Source organism: Typopeltis vanoorti, chromosome 10 (genome assembly GCF_054136105.1).
Source record: "Typopeltis vanoorti isolate ZY-2024b chromosome 10, IOZ_Tvanoo_1.0, whole genome shotgun sequence".
Taxonomy (NCBI): domain Eukaryota; kingdom Metazoa; phylum Arthropoda; class Arachnida; order Uropygi; family Thelyphonidae; genus Typopeltis; species Typopeltis vanoorti.
In genome coordinates, this window is record NC_143558.1 from 75,657,381 (window position 1) to 75,680,023 (window position 22,643).

Below are 22,643 nucleotides of genomic sequence, written 5' to 3' on the forward strand. Positions count from 1 at the left end.
ATTTGGTGGGGTTTGGCTACTGGCCAGGGAATGGTTAAGGTGGAGAAAAAGAAAAGAAATGTATAGGCAGCTCGGCTTAGTGAGAAAGCAAAGGGTGATCATTATGAGTGATTTCAACTATGGCAAAATTTATTGGAATAAAGAGTTAGAATAAGGAGAATGAATTTGAGTTTTTAAAGGACAGTTATCTTAGGCAGTATGTAACGGAGGTCACACAATGATTAAGTCTCAAATCTGGTTATATCATCAGAGGATGTAATTGTGAATGATATGTCTTAATCTTCTTCTCTTTGGAGAGAGTGGCCATGAAGTGATCACCTGTGTTGCAACCAGTCAAATGGGAACGAGATTGATATTAAAAAAAAATTTACTTATGTTTTATATATATCCCATACATGAGAGTTCGAGAAACCTATAAGCACGTTAGTGCCATGTTTGAGATGGATGAGGACTAAGATTGAAGAGCTGTATTGTAGCTGTTTGGGAATACTTTCACGAGGAAGGCTGCTCCAGAAGAGGATAGAGGTGGACAAAATAAAAGCGGAAGAAACGAGTTCAGTGTTTTTGCAGTTGCACAGTAAAGGGATGCTGAGCAGCTGTTACTCTTGTATTAACAGGTATAACAAAGTGGAGGAATGCTGGTTGCCAATTCACTGGAAGAGTGACCATGGAAGTGCCAGTAGAAGAAACACAATGCTGAAACACTGTACCAGAGAGATAGAAGTTGAAGTTATCTGTAAGAGAGAGAGAGAGAGGGAACATCTGTGAGCCTAATTGCTTGCTTGCTTCTGGTTGACATCAAGGATTTTAAGGGAAGTTGTAGGTGCACTACTCCAAACATGTATTCTAAACATAGGTAAATTTGGGATTTATATATAGTTAAGAGTTAGTTGAAATAGACTCATGAACAAAAGAAAATGCTAAAGAAGCTATTGTGATGATGTGTTTATGTTAAGAAAGACTGGAGGTAAATCTTATTGCAAAAAAGGAGATCTGATCTTGTCTGGTGATTTGTGTATTACTGAGGATAACAGTAGGTGAGCTGAGATCTATTTTGCAAGAGAAAAGGTAAGACTATGGTTTGGTGGCATTAAACATAACTAAGTTGTCCATCCCATTGCAGAACAGTATGAAGATCAATATTTAAGGCACTGGCTGCAGGATCTTTTAGCCTGGGACGTGAGAGTACTGTAGTATTTGTTAAATGAGTAGGATGAATGGAGAGTACTATAGTCTGCAAAGCTATGGAAAGGATTAGTGGTTGATTGTGAGTGGGTCATTTAAGAACAAGAGAAAGAGATTAGGTGATAGGACAAAGCCTTGATGCATTCCAGCATTGATGGTGAAGCTTGAAGCCATCTACCATGACTCACAGAGAACAAACCAAAGAGAAAGCTGGCTACCCAATTATAGAGGATGGCAGGAAGACCAAAAGCAATTTGTTAAGCAGGCCACACGTGGTTGAAAGTTTTGGAAATGTTGAGAACAGCACAAATGTCTCCAAACCTTTCCATAGCATTTGCACATTGGTGGGTAAGTTACGAGATCAGCTGATCTCATAGCTTCAGTGGCAGAATTCATACTTGTTGATCACTGATTAATTGGTGAGCATCTGGGTAATGGAGAAGTTGCCTATCGATAACTTTCTCCATTATTTTGGAGAGGACTTAAGTTGATGGGAATTGGTCAGTAGTTTGACACTAGACATCTGTCACTTTTTTTTTTTTTTTTTTAGGAATAGGATGAATTTAAGAACCAGATTGCTTCCATGCATTGGAATAATAGATGTATAATAATATGAATTGTAGAGACAATTCAGGAGGGGTGTTAACTCTGGAGCACGGTGTTTGAGAACAAGTGGAGAGAGATGCCATCAAGACCAGAAAACGTTTTAGGATCCAAGTTATTTAGTATTTTTCTGATGTATTTTTGTCAAAAAACTATAGAAGCCGTACACTACTGGTATCCTGGTATGATAGGAAGTGATTTTCCTTGGTAATCTGTGCAGGAGTTTGAAGAAGAGTGATGCCAGGAAATCAGTTTATCTTTGGGTGAAGTAAACGTGGTTCCATCAGGATGAGAGAGGTGGAAGTGCAGAAGAGCAGAAGTTGCATCCACCAGCCTTAGCACACAACCAGAAGGCACAGCTTCCATTTAGAGATGAGGCAAGTTTTTTTTTGCTGTTGGCCTTTATGAAATTAGATTTGAATCCTGTTGATGACTGACTTGCATATGTTGCATGCTTTGGTATAGGCAGCGTATGAAGCTCGAGCTCTTGAAGTGAGCCACATGCATAAAGTTATATTTTTTCTTTAACTGTTTTGATACACTTTTTGTTGAACCAGGGTTTGGAAAGTGGATGAAGATTATGGATTGATCAGGGATGGTCTTAATGCCATGAGAATAATTTCTGTAACTCATTTGCAGCAGATGTTAGGGTCATATGAGTAGAAACAATAGGCAGACCAAGGAAAGGAGTAGTAAAAATTCCACAGGACATCCCAGGTGACTCCTTTGTAGTGCCAGATAATGCAAGGTTGGGAGTGTTTGGAGGTGGAGGGGGGGGCATTCTGTGAGAGAGGAGACTTGTACAAGATCGTGGTCTGAGTTGCTACAGGAGGAAGTGACTTCTGTGATGTATCTAGAAGGAGAACTGGTCAAATAGAGATCCAGAGTATTTGGAGAGTGAAGCTGATTGTGAGGAATTTGAGTAGATGTATGATTTGTGTTAGATCATTACTTACTGGATGAGAAGCAAGTCTTAGCTTCTCGTCCAACTTAGTTGGTGGTGTTGAAATATGGGTGCCAGTTGGAATTGTGGATGTTGAAGCCAACCTCACTATTCGGAAAGCTGTATTGCAGATGGTTGAGTTTCATGGGAAGGAATGTGAAGGTCTGAATGGTTATCAGTGTTTGGAGAAGATAAATGCAACAAATGACTGTTACTAAATGGGGCAAGGATACCTTCAGCCAGAGAAGGTCAAAAGCAGGGGATTCTATTGATAAATTAGCCATTCCCTGGCAAGCTATATCAGATTTCACAAAGGCACAGGTGCCATCCTTGTGAACAGAATCATAATGTGTGTAGTTTGGACATTGGATGTGGATAATAGTAGATGTAACTGCAATCTAGGTTTCTGTTAGGAATAAGATGTTTTGTCTGGAAGACTGCAAGTGATGGGTGAGTCATTTATGTTTGTGTTAATTCTCTGGATGCTAGTGAAGCGAATTTGAAAGTGACTGTTTAGTGAAAAGATTCTGGCATCATTTGTATGTTGTGTTGTGACTTTTTTATGAGAATTAGTTATGAGGGAGATTTGCTTTTGTCACAGTGTAAGTATTATTGTTTGTGAGGATCTTCATATGTTTAATTAGATGTAAGGATATAGTGGGGATGTACAGTGAGAGTAGATGGATTCTTGGACTTGACATCCTTACAGAGAGAGAGAGAGAAACCAGTCTCTATGCCTTGACAGTGCTCCCCCACATACCACTACTCGGACACTCTCTTCAAGCACAACCTGGCAGAGTATGTGGCAATGGGATTATGCATCAGTTGATTGGAAAGCCTCCTCCTGACTCATTACTAACAGGTTCGGGTCCATGCACTAACTGATGGCTGGCCTGCAGCACCACCATTTTAACTGGTGTATCTGAAATGGAGCAGGTTATGGGTCTCTAAAGTATGTTTGTACTGGCTTTGAAGGATATCACTCACGGAGAAGAGAAGAGCAGAATAGAAACCAGAATCCCTGCTCTGGAGACCAAACATAGCATTTGCTGTTTCAGACCTCGAATTAGGCATGTGTAACATGGTCTATGTCACAATATCTTCTGTCATTTTTCTGAAAATACTAAACTGTTTTATTTTAAAAAAAGTTAGGTACATTATATAACTTTTTTTTACACTTGACTCAACTTGATTAAACTTAAATTAGCTTTCAATTAACTGAATGTTCTTCCTCTATAGATATCTTGTTGTTACTGGAGATGTTTTGACATCAGTGAAAAAAATGGAAGATAGTCTAAAAAGACTGAAACGTGCCAGAGACAAAATAGCAGCTACTTCAGGTACTCCAGGAATAAATGATGATGATAAGATCAGACACCAGCTTGTACTTGATGTTGAAAGTTATGGACAAAAGGTATATTACATGTATCTGCAGTTTTATTAATTTTTAAAGATAAAAGAGAAAAATTAAGTCTTAATTTATAATATTTTGAATTAAAATTTTATTTGTACTGAACCATAGAGGAAAGCCTTTATTGAATAATAATATGTTTTATAATTATCATATTTCTTTTTGGTAAAATATAATTTACATTAATCACAATATTTTGTTCATTTTTATAGGTTGAATCATTAGGTGTAAAGAAATCAAATATTGCTTGCTATGTTTCATTAGCAGACTTGGTAGAAACTGCAAGAAATTCATCTAGTACTATTTCCTGATTTTAATTCTGATTGTATAAGAACCACTAAAATTAACTAGCAACCATGTGTAGTATTCAGTGGTGCAGCTAAGTTTATTCATCCCGTCCATAGAATTGGTGTACATAACTTACACTGTGTGTGTGTGTGTGTGTGTGTGTGTGTGTGTGTGTATACACACATACATACAGTTTGCCTTGTACAGTTCTTGACAATGATTGTGGTCAGCAGGCCCTAATATGGAATGGGGGATTATTTGTACAGTTATTTCTTATGTGCAATTGGAGAATATATGTATAATATCCCTTAAATATTTATGTAAAAATTACACACACATCACACATGTATGTACAAATCTCAGAATGAAAAATTACTTTCATCGTGTATATATCATTAATGTCATTATAATCAATTTTCCATCTTCAGTTAGCATAACATAAAGAGAACTTTTAGAAATAGCATGAAGTGTAATTTTTTCCCCTAGGATTTTTACTGGTAATAATAACATTTGAGAAATATGGCTGAATTATATGTAATAGGAGTGATAAAGTTGTATGACTGCTGTATATAATTAAAAATTATGTATTTTCACAAAAACTGTGTTATCTTTTTTCTCAATTTATAAAACTAGTTATAATTTGATGTAAACAATACATTTTGTTAAAAGGCTTCTGAAAATGTAAATTTTCAAAAAAAAAAAAATTATATATATATATATATATATATATCCTCTGATACTTATATCTGATTTATTTGTTTAAACTAAGGCAAGAAAGAAACATTTTTAAATTATAGCTAAAAATAGTAATATAATAAGTGATGTGAGATGCAGAAGTTTAATATATATGAAATATTCAGCCAACAAAATCTAGTCAGAGCTCTTAGTTCGGCAGTCCTAACCACTTTGCTTATTGCAGTTGTATTTTGTTTGGATTTAATAGCTGTTTTTGAAAAAATCAATTATAGTTTTTTAAATTTTAAATAATATGCCACTTAGCATTTGATATTTTTTTTTCTGCAGTTGTATAGCCAGTGTTCTGTCTTTTCACTCACTACTTGTTATAGTGTGAGATTCTGTTCTCTTGCTCTATATATCAGTAACCATAAATCCTGTTCACATTTAGAGTTCTTTGCTGATGATAGTACATTTCATTTCTTGTAGGACAAACATTGCAATGCTACTAATATGGTGGACTCTGAAACACCATTATGGTGTACACTATAACTAACTACAAAAAAAGTCCTGTCCTGTGTTATATAGTATCACTACTATGATATTGATTCTGTGGGACATAAATAGAAGCATTCTGCCATAAACTGTTTCTTTTCCTTTTAATTTGCTGTAATGAGAATCAACTATACCTTCAGAACCTCTATGTCCAGAACTGTTTTCATAATTGCTGATCTCTGTCATTTTCTGATGTGAATGAAAACCTAGTCACTTTCAATGAAGCCATAATGCCCTTATTTTGAGATAACAGCAATTATTTAATCTTGGCCAATATTTATCTAAAACCTTTCTTAGCTGCATTTTCCTCTAGTATGCATAAACTTATTTCTTGCTTTACAGCCTATGTTCCCTGAACTTCAGATTTCTATCCATCGTCAGCCCAAGATCCTATGCTTCCTCTACTTCTTTCCATAGCTCCACCATGAGAGTATGCAGCCTCCCATCTCTTGACCCTGAATTTTAATGCATTACATTTAGCTGCATTAAACCAATATTCCTGTTCATATACCCACCTTTCTAGCTTATTGAAATCCTCCTGAGGAGTCACATCATCAGTACTAATAACTCTCCCAAGCTTCACATCCTCTTCAAAAAACTCGGTAATTGACATAAAAGATTAATATTAACAGCCCCGGTATAGAACTCTGTAGAATCTTGTAACAGTCCTTCTCCCTCATACAACCCTCTAATATCTAGAAAGCCATCCAGTCCATCTGCTAACATAGTGTCTAAAAACTCCAGAAAATGACATTATATGCTTTCCCTCATAAAAGTCAATCAGATTACACAAATCAGAGTGCCCATTAGCAAATCAAGGCTGACCTTCATAATATCCTTATCTGTTCAATTTGTATAGTAGTTCTTACTAATTTTTCCAATAACAAAAACCAACTAGTCTATAATTTTATACTATGTAATGGTATTAAATTCCATTTAATATTTGCAAGACATCCATTAAGCACTTGTGGACAGTTTTAAGTGTTGGAAGTTATTCATCATGTTTGAATGATATTACACAACATCAAAACAATAAATAATTATTTAACCGCTGATATTTTGCTGGATTTTAAGCCATCTTCAGAATATAAACAATCTGTCATGACAAACGAGCATTTGAAACAGCCCAAATTATAATGGACAAAAGAACTAAGGTCCTGACTTGGTGCCTTATAACATTAGGTAAATAGAAGTTTTTTTTATACGAGTTTGAAGTTGATTTTGAAATGATTGACTTTCAAATTTTGGGTAAATTAAAGTAGCCATACTTGTTGAGATTAGGCAAGTGTTTCATTGCTGTTGCTTACTAAAAAAAAAAAAAAGTCTCTCCTTGTAATGGCTTCCATCTAATTATGATCTCCTATTCCTGAGTTGCCATAATGATGATAGCAAATGTATTTCTTATGTTCTCCAAGGTGGATATTAGGAGGTATTCCTGTCTGTCCTTGGCATGCTGAGATATAGTCGCAGGATGCTTTAGATGTGACAGAAGATGAAGTTTGTCCTTTGGGGAGTGGATCAGGGTTGTTAATTGAATATAGCACAAAGGTTATATTTATATAATATTTTAGCTGTCTTTTCAGATATACCCCCAAATACAGGGCATTTCAAAAGAATGTCCCAATTTGAAAATTGCATATCTCTGCAACCACAAATGAATGAGACTTGTACCATGTGAACAGCCTTGGCCCAGAGTTTGATATGACGACTGCTAGATGCCACTACTAGCACCCAAATAGCTGCTATACTTAGTTAATGAGAAGATGGCGTCTAAGATCCTGTGTCATTATTAAATATAATTATTTGAAATCGAGTCATTCTTTTTGAAATACCCTGTATATATGAGAAAAGAAAACAGTAGTGCTTTGGACTTGCATTAGAAGGGGAAAGGAAATATTGGGGAGCATATTTTACCTATTTTATAGAGGTTGTAATTATTGGCTAAAAAAGTGCAGCAAATGTACTTGAGATCTGTGTCAAACATCGTGCCATTAGAACAAATAGCCCTGACTCTAAGTTAGTATTTTGAGAATCCTGCATTGTTGATTTGGATGCTAGTGTGATTATTTATGCTGGTATCTTCTAGTGTTCACATGGTTCTAGTGGCTGTGCGCTTCGCAACCATATGCCTGGGGAAGGAGTGTCCTAGGTTCGATTCCTGTCAGAGATGTGAGGAGCTGAAGGATCTTGCTCAGCCATAGCCAAGTTAGCTGGTCTTGGGCGTGGACAGCAGGGTTTTTTCCCCAGTTTATCCTGGAGTTTTTCCTCCTGCAAACCGGCCCTGTGAACACACACTTCGACAGACATGGGATACCACCGGGAATAAGGAGCAACCAACCTATTCCACGGGATTATCCGTTACAGAAGCCTACGCAGTAAAATGTGTAGGCCTGCACGAAAGTGTTAAAAAAAAAAAAGAGATCTTCTAGTGTGTGTGTGTGTGTGTGTGTTGGCTTTCTGTAAAAAAAAAAAAAAATATTGTAAATCATTTGAAAGAAGTGTGGCTAATGTGTGTCAAGACATGACAGACTGTTATTTAATCATTTGTGTAATGTGAGACACTCTAGCGGTGTAGTTAGTTCTTTAACACATGCACTTCTAATCTAACCCTCCCTGTTTCTCTAGGAATAAAACTTTGCAAGCATGAAACATAACATGCCCATTAGACAGGTTTATTACATCTGCATTAGTCACCCTACTTCCCATCAAGGTTATTCATCCACAATCATTTCTTCTATTGGCCACAGCAATTTCTCAGTACTAATTTTCCCCTCCTTACTACAACTAGTCCCTTTCCTATCTTGAGCTTTGTATTCCTCATATGAATGTTTCATGCCCTGTTTGATTTCACTAATGATCCATTTTATACTAAATCACTATTTCTTTCACTTGAGCTGTTTTAACAACAGTGGAAATTCATCTAATTAATGAATTACTAGTGCTTAGATGTCATACTAGTGCTCTCTTCAAATTCTTCCCTCCATTCTATTACTCCTGATTGGTTTTTAATCCTATTATAATCACCTTCTTTATAATTTTATATATAAATTCCTTTCTCCTTAATGCTTCATGTCTCTATTCATGCTGCAAGAGAAGAATACGTGCTTTCTGTATGTCCAACTCAATACACAAGTATGACATTTCAGTCATGGGAAAACTGTAGTCATAATCAAATCTCTTGATTTTCTGATCATGTCCAAACTCTTAATTTTCACATTCTCTCCATCACATGCTGCTTAAGGTGGTGACGAAAGATTTCCAACTGCCCAGATAGGAACATGTTAAAACAATTGTTTCTCAATAATTCAAGGAATTCAGTTCTCTGTATGCTGATTCCTCTATCTAATTTATATAGCTATAGGTAAAATGATCATTTATTTATGATCATTTTACCATAGCTCCCATAATGATCATTTATTTAGCACTTTACAAACTACTTTGTCTAAACATTTCTTCTCATTACTATAGATTGTTTGGCTTATAGTGACATCTAAATATTATGTCGTGTGCTGCCATCTTCCTGATGCTTTACTGTGAGAAGACAGGTTTAGTACATCTGCATTAGTCACCATAACACTTCACCGCCTCATTTACCTGCCTTTCTGCCAAAATATGCTACACACTTCTATCCCTATCAGAACATCATTCTGTTAATACCAACAAATTCCTCTTGGTTGTTACGTTGCTGCAGTATTCCAATGACTAGCGTTATTCACATAACTGTTGTTATTCTCCCCAGATTCCACCTGGGCTCTGAAATAACCTATACACGTGCTTATCTTCCAAGTTGCTATGCCTGCTACCTTAGAACAATCCTCTCTACAAATGCTTATATCTACATGTTTACGTGCAACTTATCTCTTACATACAGCTCCCTTCTACATTCAAATGCACTCTGGAAACTGGAAATACATTCAAATGTAGTTCCAGATTTTCCTACACATTTTTGCTATCTCATTTATTACACTTCTCAACCCTGCATTATCATAGCTAATATATTAGTCCTCAAATCACTTCTAATCTGATTCACACACTGCCTCTCAAGTCATCCATACCAACTATCAGTGTCTTCTTGCTTACATTCTCACTTCATTGACATAGTCACATTGTCATTCCTCTAATACAAGTATCCAACTGTTTACTCCAAAAGCTTCACATATCACCCTACCCCTCCTTGCTCCATTCATTCCTCTCACTCTATCCTTTGTTCCTGCATGCTCTCAACTTCCTCTCCTTCCCATTCTATTACCTTCTCTTTCTTGGTCTCTCATTCTCATGCTTTTCATTTGAACTGAGTCTGCATGATGCTTTCCATTTTCTTTCTCCGCTATGCTGAAGCATCGATGCTGTTCTTCATTCTGTATTGCTCAGTGATGTGCCACACCACTGTTTGCCGGGTGGTCCTATTGTATGCTTTTCCAAATGCTTCGACTCTCTGTTGAAGATCAGTCACTCCAGACATGCCATCCATCTCATTGACAGTCTACCCTTTCTTTTTCCAGGAATTTTACCTTCTATTACTATTTTGAGAAGTACTCCTTTCAATGTGTTCAAAGTATTTCAACTTTCTTCTGTCAATATCCATAAGGAGCCTTTAGGTTCTACCGATCCTTTCTATCTGTTTTCAGTATGTGATATCCTAAACAGCCTTCTGTAACCACATCTCAAAAGCAGCCATTCTTTAGGTTTCAAGTCTCGCATCCAGAAGTCACTGTTCGAAAAACAACTATATCCAGAATCCTCAACTAGGTTCCTGTGGATATAAATCCATTCTTCCAGATTTTAGACAAGTCTATGACAGTTATTTTAGCCATTCCTAATCTTCTGACATCTTTTGAACAGCATTTCTTCACATTAATAATAAAATCCCAGATACTCAAACTTGCTGACTCAATTCTTTCTCCATTAAGATACACCTGTTTCTCAGGTATTTCCTTTGAGAACCATAATTTTCATCTTGCTAAGATTGAGCTGAAGTCCTCTGTTGAAAGTCCTTTCACTTGGTTATAAATTAAATTAAAGATGCCAAGAAATTATATTCTTGATTTATCCTTTATCCGAGTGTAAGCAAGGTTTGCATATGAAGTATCTTCACAACTAAGCTACTTGTATATATTACTAAATCACTTAAGGAATTGACAATGTAGATAAGAATATAAATTAAATTACACTTTAATAAATATTTCCGATATTTTGACATCATGTTGCCATCTTCAAAAAGAACTTACAAAAAAGGCACGTGCACATAGGCACTACAACACAGTAACTGAGAATGAAGTGATGAAGCTATTCTCCTAAAAGTCCTGATAGAAGCCTGTGAAGTTTTCTGATTTGTGAGTTGGTGGGATTGTATTCGATAGGGAGGTAAGTAGCCTGATCTAATAGAAGAGCATTAAGCTTACCTGTGTAGTCCTTTTGGTTAAGTACAACTTCAGCATTGCTCCCAGAAAAATACCTAGTGAGGATATTATGATCCAGATTGAATGCGGAATCCGCCACCTTCCACATCAAATCGCCAACAGTGTAAGACTGGATGTAGCTTGTGTCCTCTCAAAGCAAGACAACCAAAAACCAACATATCCAACAAGGAATATAAAGCTCTGCAGGAAATGAGGAATAATAAAGAAATAGTTATCACCAAAGCGGATAAGGGAAATGCAACTGTAGTACTTAATCAAAAGGACTACACAGGTAAGCTTAATCCTCTTCTATTAGATCGGGCTACTTACTTCCCTATCGAATACAATCCCACCAACTCACAAATCAGAAAATTTCACAGGCTCCTTAAGAAAGTCACTTTTTGGCCTGTAGAAGTTACTAACAGATTAAAACTGTTTAACTCTATATCCCCTCCCCCCCGTATTTATGGACTCCAAAAATACATAAAGAAAATGTGCCATTACGTCCTATAGTAGATGGCATTGATTCCCCCCACATACAAATTAGCTAAACATTTGGCCAAAGCACTTGCACACTATACCGGCAACACACCATAACACATAAAAATCTCAGTCCACTTCAAAGCCAGCATAGAAAAACCTTACACTCCAACAAACTGACATAATAGTCAGCTTTGACATCTCCTTATTCACAAATGTCCCACTCAAGGAAACTTTAGAGCTAATCCAAGCTAAATTTTCTTCCGATATCTCAGCTCTATTTCAGTTCACAATGAACTTAGGCTATTTCGTTTGGCAGGGAAAATTCTACAGACAAATAGAGGGGATAGCCATGGGTTCACCACTCTCCCCACCCTTGACTAATTTCTTTATGGAGACCTTTGAAGAAAAAGCCTTATCCTCTGCCCCACAACAACCAACCATATGGCTCCGCTACATTGATGATGTGTTCTCTATTTGGCCACATGGCTCTGATACACTCCTCTCCTTCTTAACACACTTAAACAACCAACAATCAAGTTCACTCTGGAAAAAGAGGAAAACAGCAGCCTCCCTTTCCTATACACACTAGTCAACTGCCAGCCTGATGGAACCTTGGTTTTCTCAGTTTATAGAAAACCCACCCATACAGGCAGGTATATTCACCAACAATCCCCCCCCCCCTACACAACAATATGAAGTGGTGAAAACACTATACAACAGGGCTAAACTAATCTGTTCTAAAGACAAGGCCTTAAACACTGAACTAAATCACATCCCCAACACTTTTTCAGCCAATGGCCTCACCAAAAAATATTGAAACCAACCCCCCCCCCCCTTCACAACAAGGATTACTCTAAATCCATCACCATTCCCTACGTCCGAGGCACCTCGGAAAAAATTACCAAAATTACATTTTCTGTATGGTCTGTAACAGGGGGTCATGTTTTTAAAAAAAACATGATCCCCTGTTAAGACCATACAGAAAATTCGCATCCCTTATCCTCTCCACTAAAGACCAACCACTTACCCTAGACCTACCTGGTGTATACCAGGTCCCTTGCAGCTGTAAACTGTCTTACTTTGGCCAAACAGGCAGGACAGCGAATATCCAAATTTCGGAACACAAGGTCTACATCCGGTTTCACAAATACAGCCATTCTGGTCCTGCAGACCATGCTCTGGATACACGCCACAGAATACGGTGGAAGAAAGCTACAGTAATACACCATAGCAAATACAAATTCGAAAGACTATTCATGGAATCAGCCCTAAGAAACTCTCCAAACCTCAACAAATTTGGGAGGCTTACATCAGCAGACCTTCAGCCCAATGGTCAAGAACACCTACATAGCACGCTGGGGGAGGGCACCATCAGGACTTTTAGGAGAACAATAGTTTCATCACTTCGTTCTCAGTTACTGTGTTGTAGTGCCTACGTGCATGTGCCGTTTTTTGTAAATTCCTTTTGAAGATGGCAACGTGATGTTGCCGAAATATTTATATTGGAAATATTTATTAAAGTGCAATTTAATTTATATTCTTATCTACATTGTCAATTCCTTGAGTGATTTAGTAATGCATAAATTACTTGTGCAACAAAATATACAGCAGAATCTTAAATAACAAACTAATGAAATATTCCGAAAACTTTATTCTAGAGGTACAAAATGGATTTAGAAAAGGACGATCATGTATAGACCCAGCCTTCTGCCTAAAATTAATAATAGAGAAAAGAAGAGAATATAATTTAGAAACACATATTGCATTTATTGACTTTGAAAAAGCATTTGACAAAGTTAAAAGAAACATATTAAAAGAAAGACAAACGCCAAATAATATCCTAAAAGCTGTCACAAGTATATATGAAAATAATCAAATACAAATAAGATTAAATCATGAGCTATCATATACAAGAGAGATAAATCAAGGGGTCCAACAGGGATGTCCCCTCTCAGCAACTCTTTTTAATATCTACTTAAATGAAATAATAAAATGGAGTAAAAATTTACATCAAGGAATTAAACTTTCACCTACAGTTAACTTAAACATGCTCCTCTTTGCAGACGACCAAATAATAATTACAAATTCTGAAGACAACTTACAGAAAGCTATTTTAAATCTAAATGAGATATCCAAAGATTATGGTATGATGATATCAACGGAAAAATCAAAAACTATCGCCTTTATAGGACAAGATCCAGCAAGAACTAAAATAGTATTAGATAACAAGATCTTAGAACAGGTGAATTCGTTTAACTACCTAGGATGTATGATCACTTATGAAAATGAAAAATATATAAACATAAAAATTGCAAAATATTTAAAAATAACAGGAGTAATTAACTCTATATTTAAACCAAACCTAGTTCAAAAACAAACCAGGCTAAAAGTATACAATACACTAACCCTACCAGTCTTAATGTATGGAAGCGAAATCTGGACAATAAAACAAAAAGACAAAGATTAACAACAGCAGAAATGAAGTTTATGAGAAAAACTGCAAAGTATACCCTATTTGATCACAAAAGAAACGAAGATATTATGAAAGAATTAAACCAAGAACCAGTAATTGAAAAAAATTAAAAAATATAAACATAGATGGATGGAACATGTTCAAAGAATGAAAACAGAAAGATTACCAAAACGAGCCTTAAAGTACAAGCCATTAGGAAAAAGAAAACTAGGACGTCCTCTTAAACGATGACTTCTAAGGCCATACTAGGCCTAAATCCTTGATACGTATGATGATGATAAATTACTTGTATATATATAACAGCTAATTGCCTTGGTATCCCAAATGCAAAGCATACATTTTTGTGGGTGTGTATAATGCTTTTTCAACTTTTTTCTTTTGAGGAAAGCCTGTTCATTTCCCCATTCCATCATATTTTGTTTTACTGTTTGTTTGAATTTTAATCACATATCCCAATTTGAATAGAGGATCTGGAATTTGGTTGAAAAGATCAACAGAAAATTTATTGAATCTCCATGGTCCAGAACTGATCTCTACTTGTTCCATGCAGTGGAACTTAAGTAGAACTGGATGGTGATCTGACATGATGATATCAACATGTTTTATCTGAATTATCCTCTTTATATAGGAAGAGATAAATTCAATAAAGATGGGTACCAATACCTTGATTCATGTACATGTTAGCCTGGAGATAGTGAATCCTCCATATGTCTACTAGTTGGGCATTGTCGAGACATGTTTTTGACTGTGCATATCTGACTTTTCCACTCCTGGGGGTGTCCTATTTTGTCTAATGTGGGGTTTTCAATACAATTCCAGTATCCAGTTGCTATGATGTAGTGGGCAGTGTATAAATATGGCTCCAATTCCTGGAAGATTTTCATCTAACTGTTCCAATGGATGGAGCATAAAAACATTTATAAACCTTATTACACATCCACAGTATTTCCAGTCTATTGTCAAGATTCTCCCTTCTGCATCCCTTTGGATATTACAGAATGACCCAAGGAGGGGCAAGAATAGGAACACCTATTCCAGCCCTGTGCAATCTTCCAAAGCTCCAATAAGAAAGATGTGGATATCTATCTGTTAAATCATACTGAGATAACTTTCAATCAGTAAACTTTATATTTTCTTTAATTGTATCTCTCACTTTCCCTTTATTGGCAAGCGATGGTTCTTCATAGTCAAACTCTTTTGAGCCTGAAGAGTTTTCATTTGATTTTGACTGGGAAAATGGCTCCTGCAGATCTGGAATTTTCAGGCTGATTTGGTTATGCACTTTTTGTGATTTTACCAAGTGTAGTTTGTTTAGAAGCACTGTTTTTACTAGACTGAATTGGAAGATCTGGAAACTCTTTATTATGCCTCTCTGATATATACGGTGTTCTGATTGGTTCTACCGGTGCTCCCACTCTTTCAGTGAAAGTTCTAAAACTACAGGTGTTAACACAGTGTTGAGAACTTTCACATTTCTGACAGGATTTGAGACACTGATTAGCGATATGTCTGATCTCCATGCATTTGAAACACTTAGATTTGGGGCAGTTACCACCCAAGTGATTACATGAACCACAATGCAAGCACTGCCTTTGTACTCTGGGATAGTTTACCATAACTTGGGTTGTACCAATGTTGACAAAATTTGGTGCGGACGTCTTCACATCCATTGTGAAGGTGACATTACCAGAAAACCAGTGAAGGTTTATCAGGTGAAGATCCAAAATCTTCACCTGATAAACCCTTTTGTATGTTACTAATCTTACCCCACTTCTAGAAAGTCTAAGAATTTCATGACTTATTTTTTAATGGTATTAACACCACCAAACAATTTTATCAAAGAGGTGTTTTATTAACTGCTTATATTTCGCTGAATTTCAACTCTGCATCATTAGAGTACACGCAACAGTGAGTGAGTAAAACAATATAATTGCCATGGACAAAAGATCTAAAGTCCTATTTTTTGGTGCATTCAAACAGAAAAAAAAACAGCTATGCAGGAGTTTCTCTTAGGATAACAGTCTCCCAAATTAATGCAACCATATTTGTTAAGGTTGGAAGAATTCTTCAAAGCCATTGCTGACTCAAAAAATAATCTTTCAGATCTGTAACAACTCCTAAATAGCACATTCGTTTTCTTCCATCTAATCCTGTGAGAAGGAGCGTCCACAAAGCGTGGTCTGTCAGTCCTGCCTTGCCATAGTAATAGTAGCGAACGTATTTTTCATGTTCTTCCAAGCAGATGTTAAATGATCTTCCTGTTTGCCCATAATAAGCCAAGTCACAGGGAACTTCATACACTCCTTGGTGTGCTAAAGGGTGAAGTTTATCCTTAGGCAAGCGGATCAGAGTTGCTAGTTTGAAAGTGGTGCGAAGGCCATGTTTCATCAATACTTTGGCTATCTTTTCTGATGTACCGCTATATAGGGAATAGAAATGGTCATGTTGTGTTCTTGTGTATCTAGAGTAATGGGACTATGTAGTTGGAAATTTATGTTCCACTTGGTTAGACTATAATAAATTTATTTTAATCCTTTACCCAAGTGTAGGCAAACATAGTTTGCACCTGAAGTAGTTCAGGACTGACGCGACTCGTAGCAAAGGTGGACCAAGCTCTCATCACTCCTTGTCTCGGTATCTCCCATAATGCACAGCACATCTCCCTACCTCCCACTGACGAGACCTCAATAAAAGTTGAAACCGGTCTGGGTAGTGGCCCTTCCCTTAATGTATAGCATTATACATGTCTGCAAGGAAACGTGCTTTGCATTATGTGAGTGATGGACAAGGAGTGATGAGATCTTAGGCCACCTTTGCTACGAGTTGCCTCAGTCCTGAACTACTTCAGGCACAAACTTGGTTTGCCTACACTTGGGTAAAGGATTAAACTAAATTTTTTATAGTCTAACCAAGTGGAAAATAAACTTCCAACATCTTTCTCTAAATCCAGAGTAAATTAACAAGGTGGCACATCTTTTGGCAACTCCTATAGGTAAAGATGACCTCTCCATTGCTTCTGCCTTCATCTAGTATCACCACTTCTGGGTCTGCCTCCCACTGACGAGACCTGAATAAAGGTCGAAACCGGTATGGGTAGTGGCCCTTCCCTTAATGCATAGCATTATACATGTCCGCAAGATGTGCTTTGCATTATGGGAGATACTGAGACAAGGAATGATGAGAGCTTGGTCCACCTTCGCTACAAGTTGCCTCAGTCCTGAACTACTTCAGGTGCAAACTTTGTTTGCCTGCACTTGGGTAAAGGATTAAACTAACTTTATTATAGGGACTATGTAGTATTTTATCTATTTAGGGATTATAGCCATTGGCTAAGAACGTATTGCACAGATATTTGAGTTCTGTGGTCAGAGCTGTATCGTTGGAGCAAATGGCTCTGGCTGTAAGTGTTTTTAAAATGCCATACTGTTGAACTGGATGATGTGATTGTTTATGTAGGTATCTTTCTGTGTGTGTAGGGTTTCTGTAAATGGATAGGTGACAAACGCATCCAAAGTGTCATGTCCATGGGGCCAGATGGCAAGCATATCATCTACGTAGCGTAACCACACTAGTGGCTTGTATGTAGCAGTGGTAAGTAATTTGTTTTGAAAGTGTTCCATGTAAAAATTTGCTAATGGGGGGAAACCCATAGCAGTACCATTAATCTGTTTGTAGAATTTTCCTCCCCATGTAAAGTAATCTGCATTCATAGTAAATTTAAATAATTCAAAAACATCAGGGGGAAACTTACAATTGATTAAATCAAGAGTGTCTATAAGTGGTACATTGGTAAATAAAGAGGTGACATCAAAACTAACCATTATGTCTGAATTTTTTAGGATAATATTTTTATTAAGGGTCAGGGGTGCTTAATGGTCAAAGCTGTATAACTGAGAGGAGACCTCCACATAGCCTTTAAAGGAATGTGGAGAACCAACCAGGGCTTCTGACCTAATGTCCAATCCTCAATTTCTCGTGGTGCACCCTGTTGGGTATCTACTTGGATACTGAACGGACGAGGATGGGCTGGCAATTTGGGATTTAGCCGACCAAATTGTATTCTTATTGATTAAACCAAAGTATAGAATGATGGTACAACATGACAAAATTTCATACCGGCTGGGGCGTTGCCCGGTTACACAAGGCCCCCGTTGTTTTCGCCAGGGAAACAGGGCAAACAGAGAAAAGTCAGCTACTGGAACAAATCTGAAAATAAACCCCAACTCAACATCACCAAGATCGGTACTATCTACATAAGAAGCCTGAATGGCAAAGAAATGGAGCTAGCTGAGGAATTAGATAAGTACCAGATTGACATAATAGGGTTGACTGAAACAAAAAACACCAAAACTGGTGAGATCTTTCTGAGCAATAAATACAAAATGTTATATTCAGGCAATGACAATCAAGGAAAAGGAGTAGCAGCCATAGTATTCAACACAAAATACGAGGCTAATCTTCTTGAAGGACAGTCAGTCTCAAGTAGAGTAATGTGGGCAAATATGAGAATGGGGAACTGGACAATGAGACTTATTTGTGCCTATGGTCCTACAGAAGGTTCTACTAAGGTAGAAGTGGAGGAATTTTTTGAGGCTTTAGAAAAAGCAACTGACACAATGAAAAATGAAAAGTTGGTCCTTGTTGGGGATCTAAATAGCAGAGTAGGAAATGATTGTGAGACATACAAAAATATTTTGGGAAAATTTGGAGAAAAGAGCAAAGCTAATAATAATGGCAAATATCTGTTGGATTTCTGCTCAGGACATGGACTGGTAATTACTAACACCATGTTCCAACATAAAAATGTGCACAAATTCACATGGAGAGAAGGGGCTAGGAATAAGAAACGTCTCATTGACTATGTTATTGTTGATAGTGATGTTTTCTCCCTGGTGCAGGACACCAGAGTGTACAGAGGATTTGAAATTGGAAGTGATCACTATTTAGTCTTGAGCAGGATAAAATAGAATTTCATATTGAAAAGAATAACATGTAAGAAAGTTTTAAAGCGAATAAAAGTTGAGCAGCTCTCAGATGTGAGCTGTAGACTAAAATACACAAAGATTATTGAAGAAAAAACGAGAGTTTGAGAACAGGAATCAAACCTTGGAGATTCAGTAGCAAACTCTGAAGAAAACATTGATTGATTCTGCCAGAGAGGCATGTGGTGAGGTTGTCTGTAAGGATAAAAAAATCAAAATTCCCTGGTGGACACAGGAAGTTAAAGAGGCATTGAAGGAAAAGAAGAAAGCATACCAAAAGTTCCTGTCAAAAAAGTCAGCTTGTGCTCTTAGAGAATATAGAGACAAATGCAAGAATGCTAAACACTGTGTAAAACTAGCTAAACAAAAGTCATGGGAGGACTTTGGCAAGAATATAGAAAATAAATATCAAGAAGGTGGCAAAATATTCTGGAGGTTGTTGAAGAAGCTTAAGAATGGAAGAAAGAGTGCTATAAAAGGAATTAGAGATGATAAAGGTGACATGAAAACGGGAGAAAAAGATATCCTTGAAGTATGGAGTAATTACTTTGAAAAACTGCTAAATGAAACAAGCAGTGATGACAGCACAGTGGTAAAAAACACTGACCAGGCATGCAGTCAGGAATACATATCCATACTTGAAGTAGAAAAAGCCATCAAAGGCTTGAAATGTGGAAAGGCAGCAGGAGTAGATGATATTCGACCAGAAATGCTGAAGTATGGTGGTATAAGAGTCTTACAGTGGCTGCACTGCATAGTCCAGAAAACCTGGACAGAGGGACGAATTCCAGATGATTGGAGTAGAGCTCTCATAGTACCCATATATAAAAAGGGAAATAAAATTGCATGTGAGAATTACAGAGGTATTTCCCTACTGAGTGTTCCTGGCAAGATCTATGCAAGTATACTTGAGAAACGGTTGAGAAGAATTGTGGAAGAAAAGCTTGGTGAAGAACAAGCTGGATTCAGGCCAAATAGACGCTGTCAGGATCAGATCTTCACTTTACGACAAATAATCGAGAAAGCATGGGAATATAAAGATCTGTATTTAAGTTTTGTCGATCTGGAAAAGGCATATGACAAGGTGCCAAGAGAGAAGCTATTCAATACGCTGCAGTTATATGGTGTCAATGGGGCATTATATCAAGCAATACTTAGTCTTTATTTGAGTTGTAAGTCAGCAGTTAGGATTGAAGGAAGTACAGGAAGATGGTTTAATGTTAAATCTGGTGTGAGACAAGGATGTACATTATCCCCTCTGTTATTCATTATCTATATGGATCACATTATGAAGGAAAGTGGTATTAAACATGATATCAAAATTGGAGATGTTAATGTCAGCTCTTTGCTTTATGCGGATGATGTTATACTTCTAAATAAATCCGCTACAAGTCTGCAAGATTCTCTGACTAAATTGAATAGCTGTTGTAATAGATATGGTATGAAGGTCAGCAATAAAAAGACAAAGACAATGAAAATAGGCAGAATGATTGAAAATGTCAACTGTGTTGTGAATGGAGAACCTGTGGAACAAGTAAAACATTTCAGCTATTTAGGCACAATTTTTACTGAAGATGGTAAATTAAATATAAAAATAGACAACAGAATCAGCAAAGCTGGTATGGTGTGAAGTCAATTGAATAAATTCATATGGAATAAGAGAGAAATTAATCAGAACACTAAATTAGCTGTATACAAGACAGTGTTCAAACCAGTTTTAACTTATGGATCTGAGAGCTGGATCAGAAGTAAAACACTTGACCAAAGACTAGAGACCACAGATATGAGAGTCCTGAGAAAGATTATAGGCGTGAACAGATGGCATCAATGGTAGTATCATATTAAAAATGAGGATATTAGGAAAGAACTTGACATTGTCAGCATCCAGGAATGCGTTAGCAGAGCTAATCTCAGGTGGTATGGTCACTTAAACAGAATGGGCGAAGAAAGATTAGCAAAACAAGTGTTCTCTGCCAGGTTGGCAGCAAAACGACCCAGAGGAAGACCAAGATATAGGTGGATTGATACGGTACAAAGTGCTTTAGACGATAGAAATATAAGATCTGATAATGTTGGAGTGTTGACAAGTAACAGACTGATTTGGAGGAAAATTGTAGATAGGAAATTAATAATGATGTAATTTTTTCATGTAGTACTATCATATCCTGTACACCCCTTGAGGGTACATGGCAGGAATTTGATGATGATGATGAATATTTTTAACTCTTATTTTGAAATGGACTGAATTTTTTACAAAAGTAGAGGAGTTGCAAATAAGGGGAGAAAGCGACTTGGCTAAATGCTGGGCCAGTTTATATGTGGGACTATCTGTGCTATCAACTATGGGGCATAGGGGGATATTAGTTTTGTGGATTTTAGTATTACATAAATACGGGGTGGTTTAACATGAATTGGTTTTATTTTCCTGATGATTTCTTTGGGCCATGACATCACTTTTTTCAATAATTTTCGGACTTTTTTCCTTTGAGACATAGTGGGGTCTCGGTGTATAATTTGATACGTGGAACTGTCACATAGGAGATCTTGCATTTTCCTGTTATACTCTTCTTGATTCATGATAACTGTTGCATTTCTTTTATTGGCTTTTTTAATAATAATATTTTTCTTATATAACTTTTTAGGGCAGTTATTTGATTACATGGCATATTGCTTTTTGGAGGTTTAGCCTTGTTTAGAAAACTTGGTAAACAACATACGTTATTGGCCATTGCTGGCAGAAGGTCGTGGATGCCCCGTTCTACTTTCATCATGATTTCTAATTTAGGAATTTGTTTGGGAGTGGTGGCAAAGTTATGCCCTAGACTGAGAGCATTCTTGGTTTCTTCAGTGTGTGCTTCAGGCGATAGGTTTACAACCACATGTTCTTGTTGAAGTTGCGGTAGGGACTTCATATGTTGGCGCTGTTGTAGGAGTTCATATTTCTTCAGGTGTCTGTTTTTTACTTTTGTAAATTCTTTTTTTTTCTGCAACTTCGGAGATGTGATGTAGGACAGTCCACATTTCAGGATTTAACACTTTGATTAGTTCTTGTTGTAGGGCTGTTTAGCTTACTAAGCTCTATGTGAGTAGCGGCAATTTGTTCTCAGAGAAGCGCTAAACTTGCTCGTCGATAAATACAATGTGCCTTTGCCGATTGTAACTTTTCTTTAAATTTCAGAAAAGATGGAATGATATCGTTGTCACAGCATCATTTAAGTAAAGCTAACCTGTTCAATTTTCTGGACAATTTCAGTTTCAACTTACCAAACTGTCGTGCTTTGTATAGAATATCTTCTCCATGCAGAACATCAATCTAACAGATAAGTTAGGTGTTGGCAGTTATTCGTGACTTATTTTTTATCGGTATTAATAACACCAAACAATTTTATCAAAGAGATGTTTTATTAACTGCTTATTTTGCTGAATTTCAACTCAGCATCATCAGAGCACAACACACTTGTGCATGTGACAGTGAGTGAGTTTAACAATACAATTGCAATGGACAAAATAATAAAGTCCTATTTTTTGGCATACACACACACACACACAGGAAGATACCTACATAAACAATCACATCATGATCCAGTCCAACAGTATGGCATTTTAAAAACTTACACACAGAGCCATTTATTCTAACAATACAGCT

General features: G+C 36.8%; 2 protein-coding genes across 4 annotated transcripts in view; one reads left to right on the forward strand and one right to left on the reverse strand.

Annotated features, from left to right (window-relative positions):
• Cog2 (conserved oligomeric Golgi complex subunit 2) overlaps positions 1 to 5,023 on the forward strand; it is a 437,003-nt gene extending 431,980 nt beyond the window's left edge. For all 3 annotated transcript variants that reach the window (XM_090399142.1, XM_090399141.1, XM_090399143.1), the window contains exons 16-17: positions 3,971 to 4,145; positions 4,355 to 5,023. In XM_090399142.1, the coding sequence (XP_090255268.1) occupies positions 3,971 to 4,145; positions 4,355 to 4,453 (274 nt within the window). In that variant the 3' untranslated portion in view covers positions 4,454 to 5,023. The remainder of the gene's footprint in view (positions 1 to 3,970; positions 4,146 to 4,354) is intronic.
• Positions 1 to 22,643, reverse strand: part of Saysd1 (SAYSVFN motif domain containing 1) — an 80,710-nt gene that overhangs the window by 6,956 nt on the left and 51,111 nt on the right. The gene's annotated exons all lie outside the window — the stretch shown is intronic.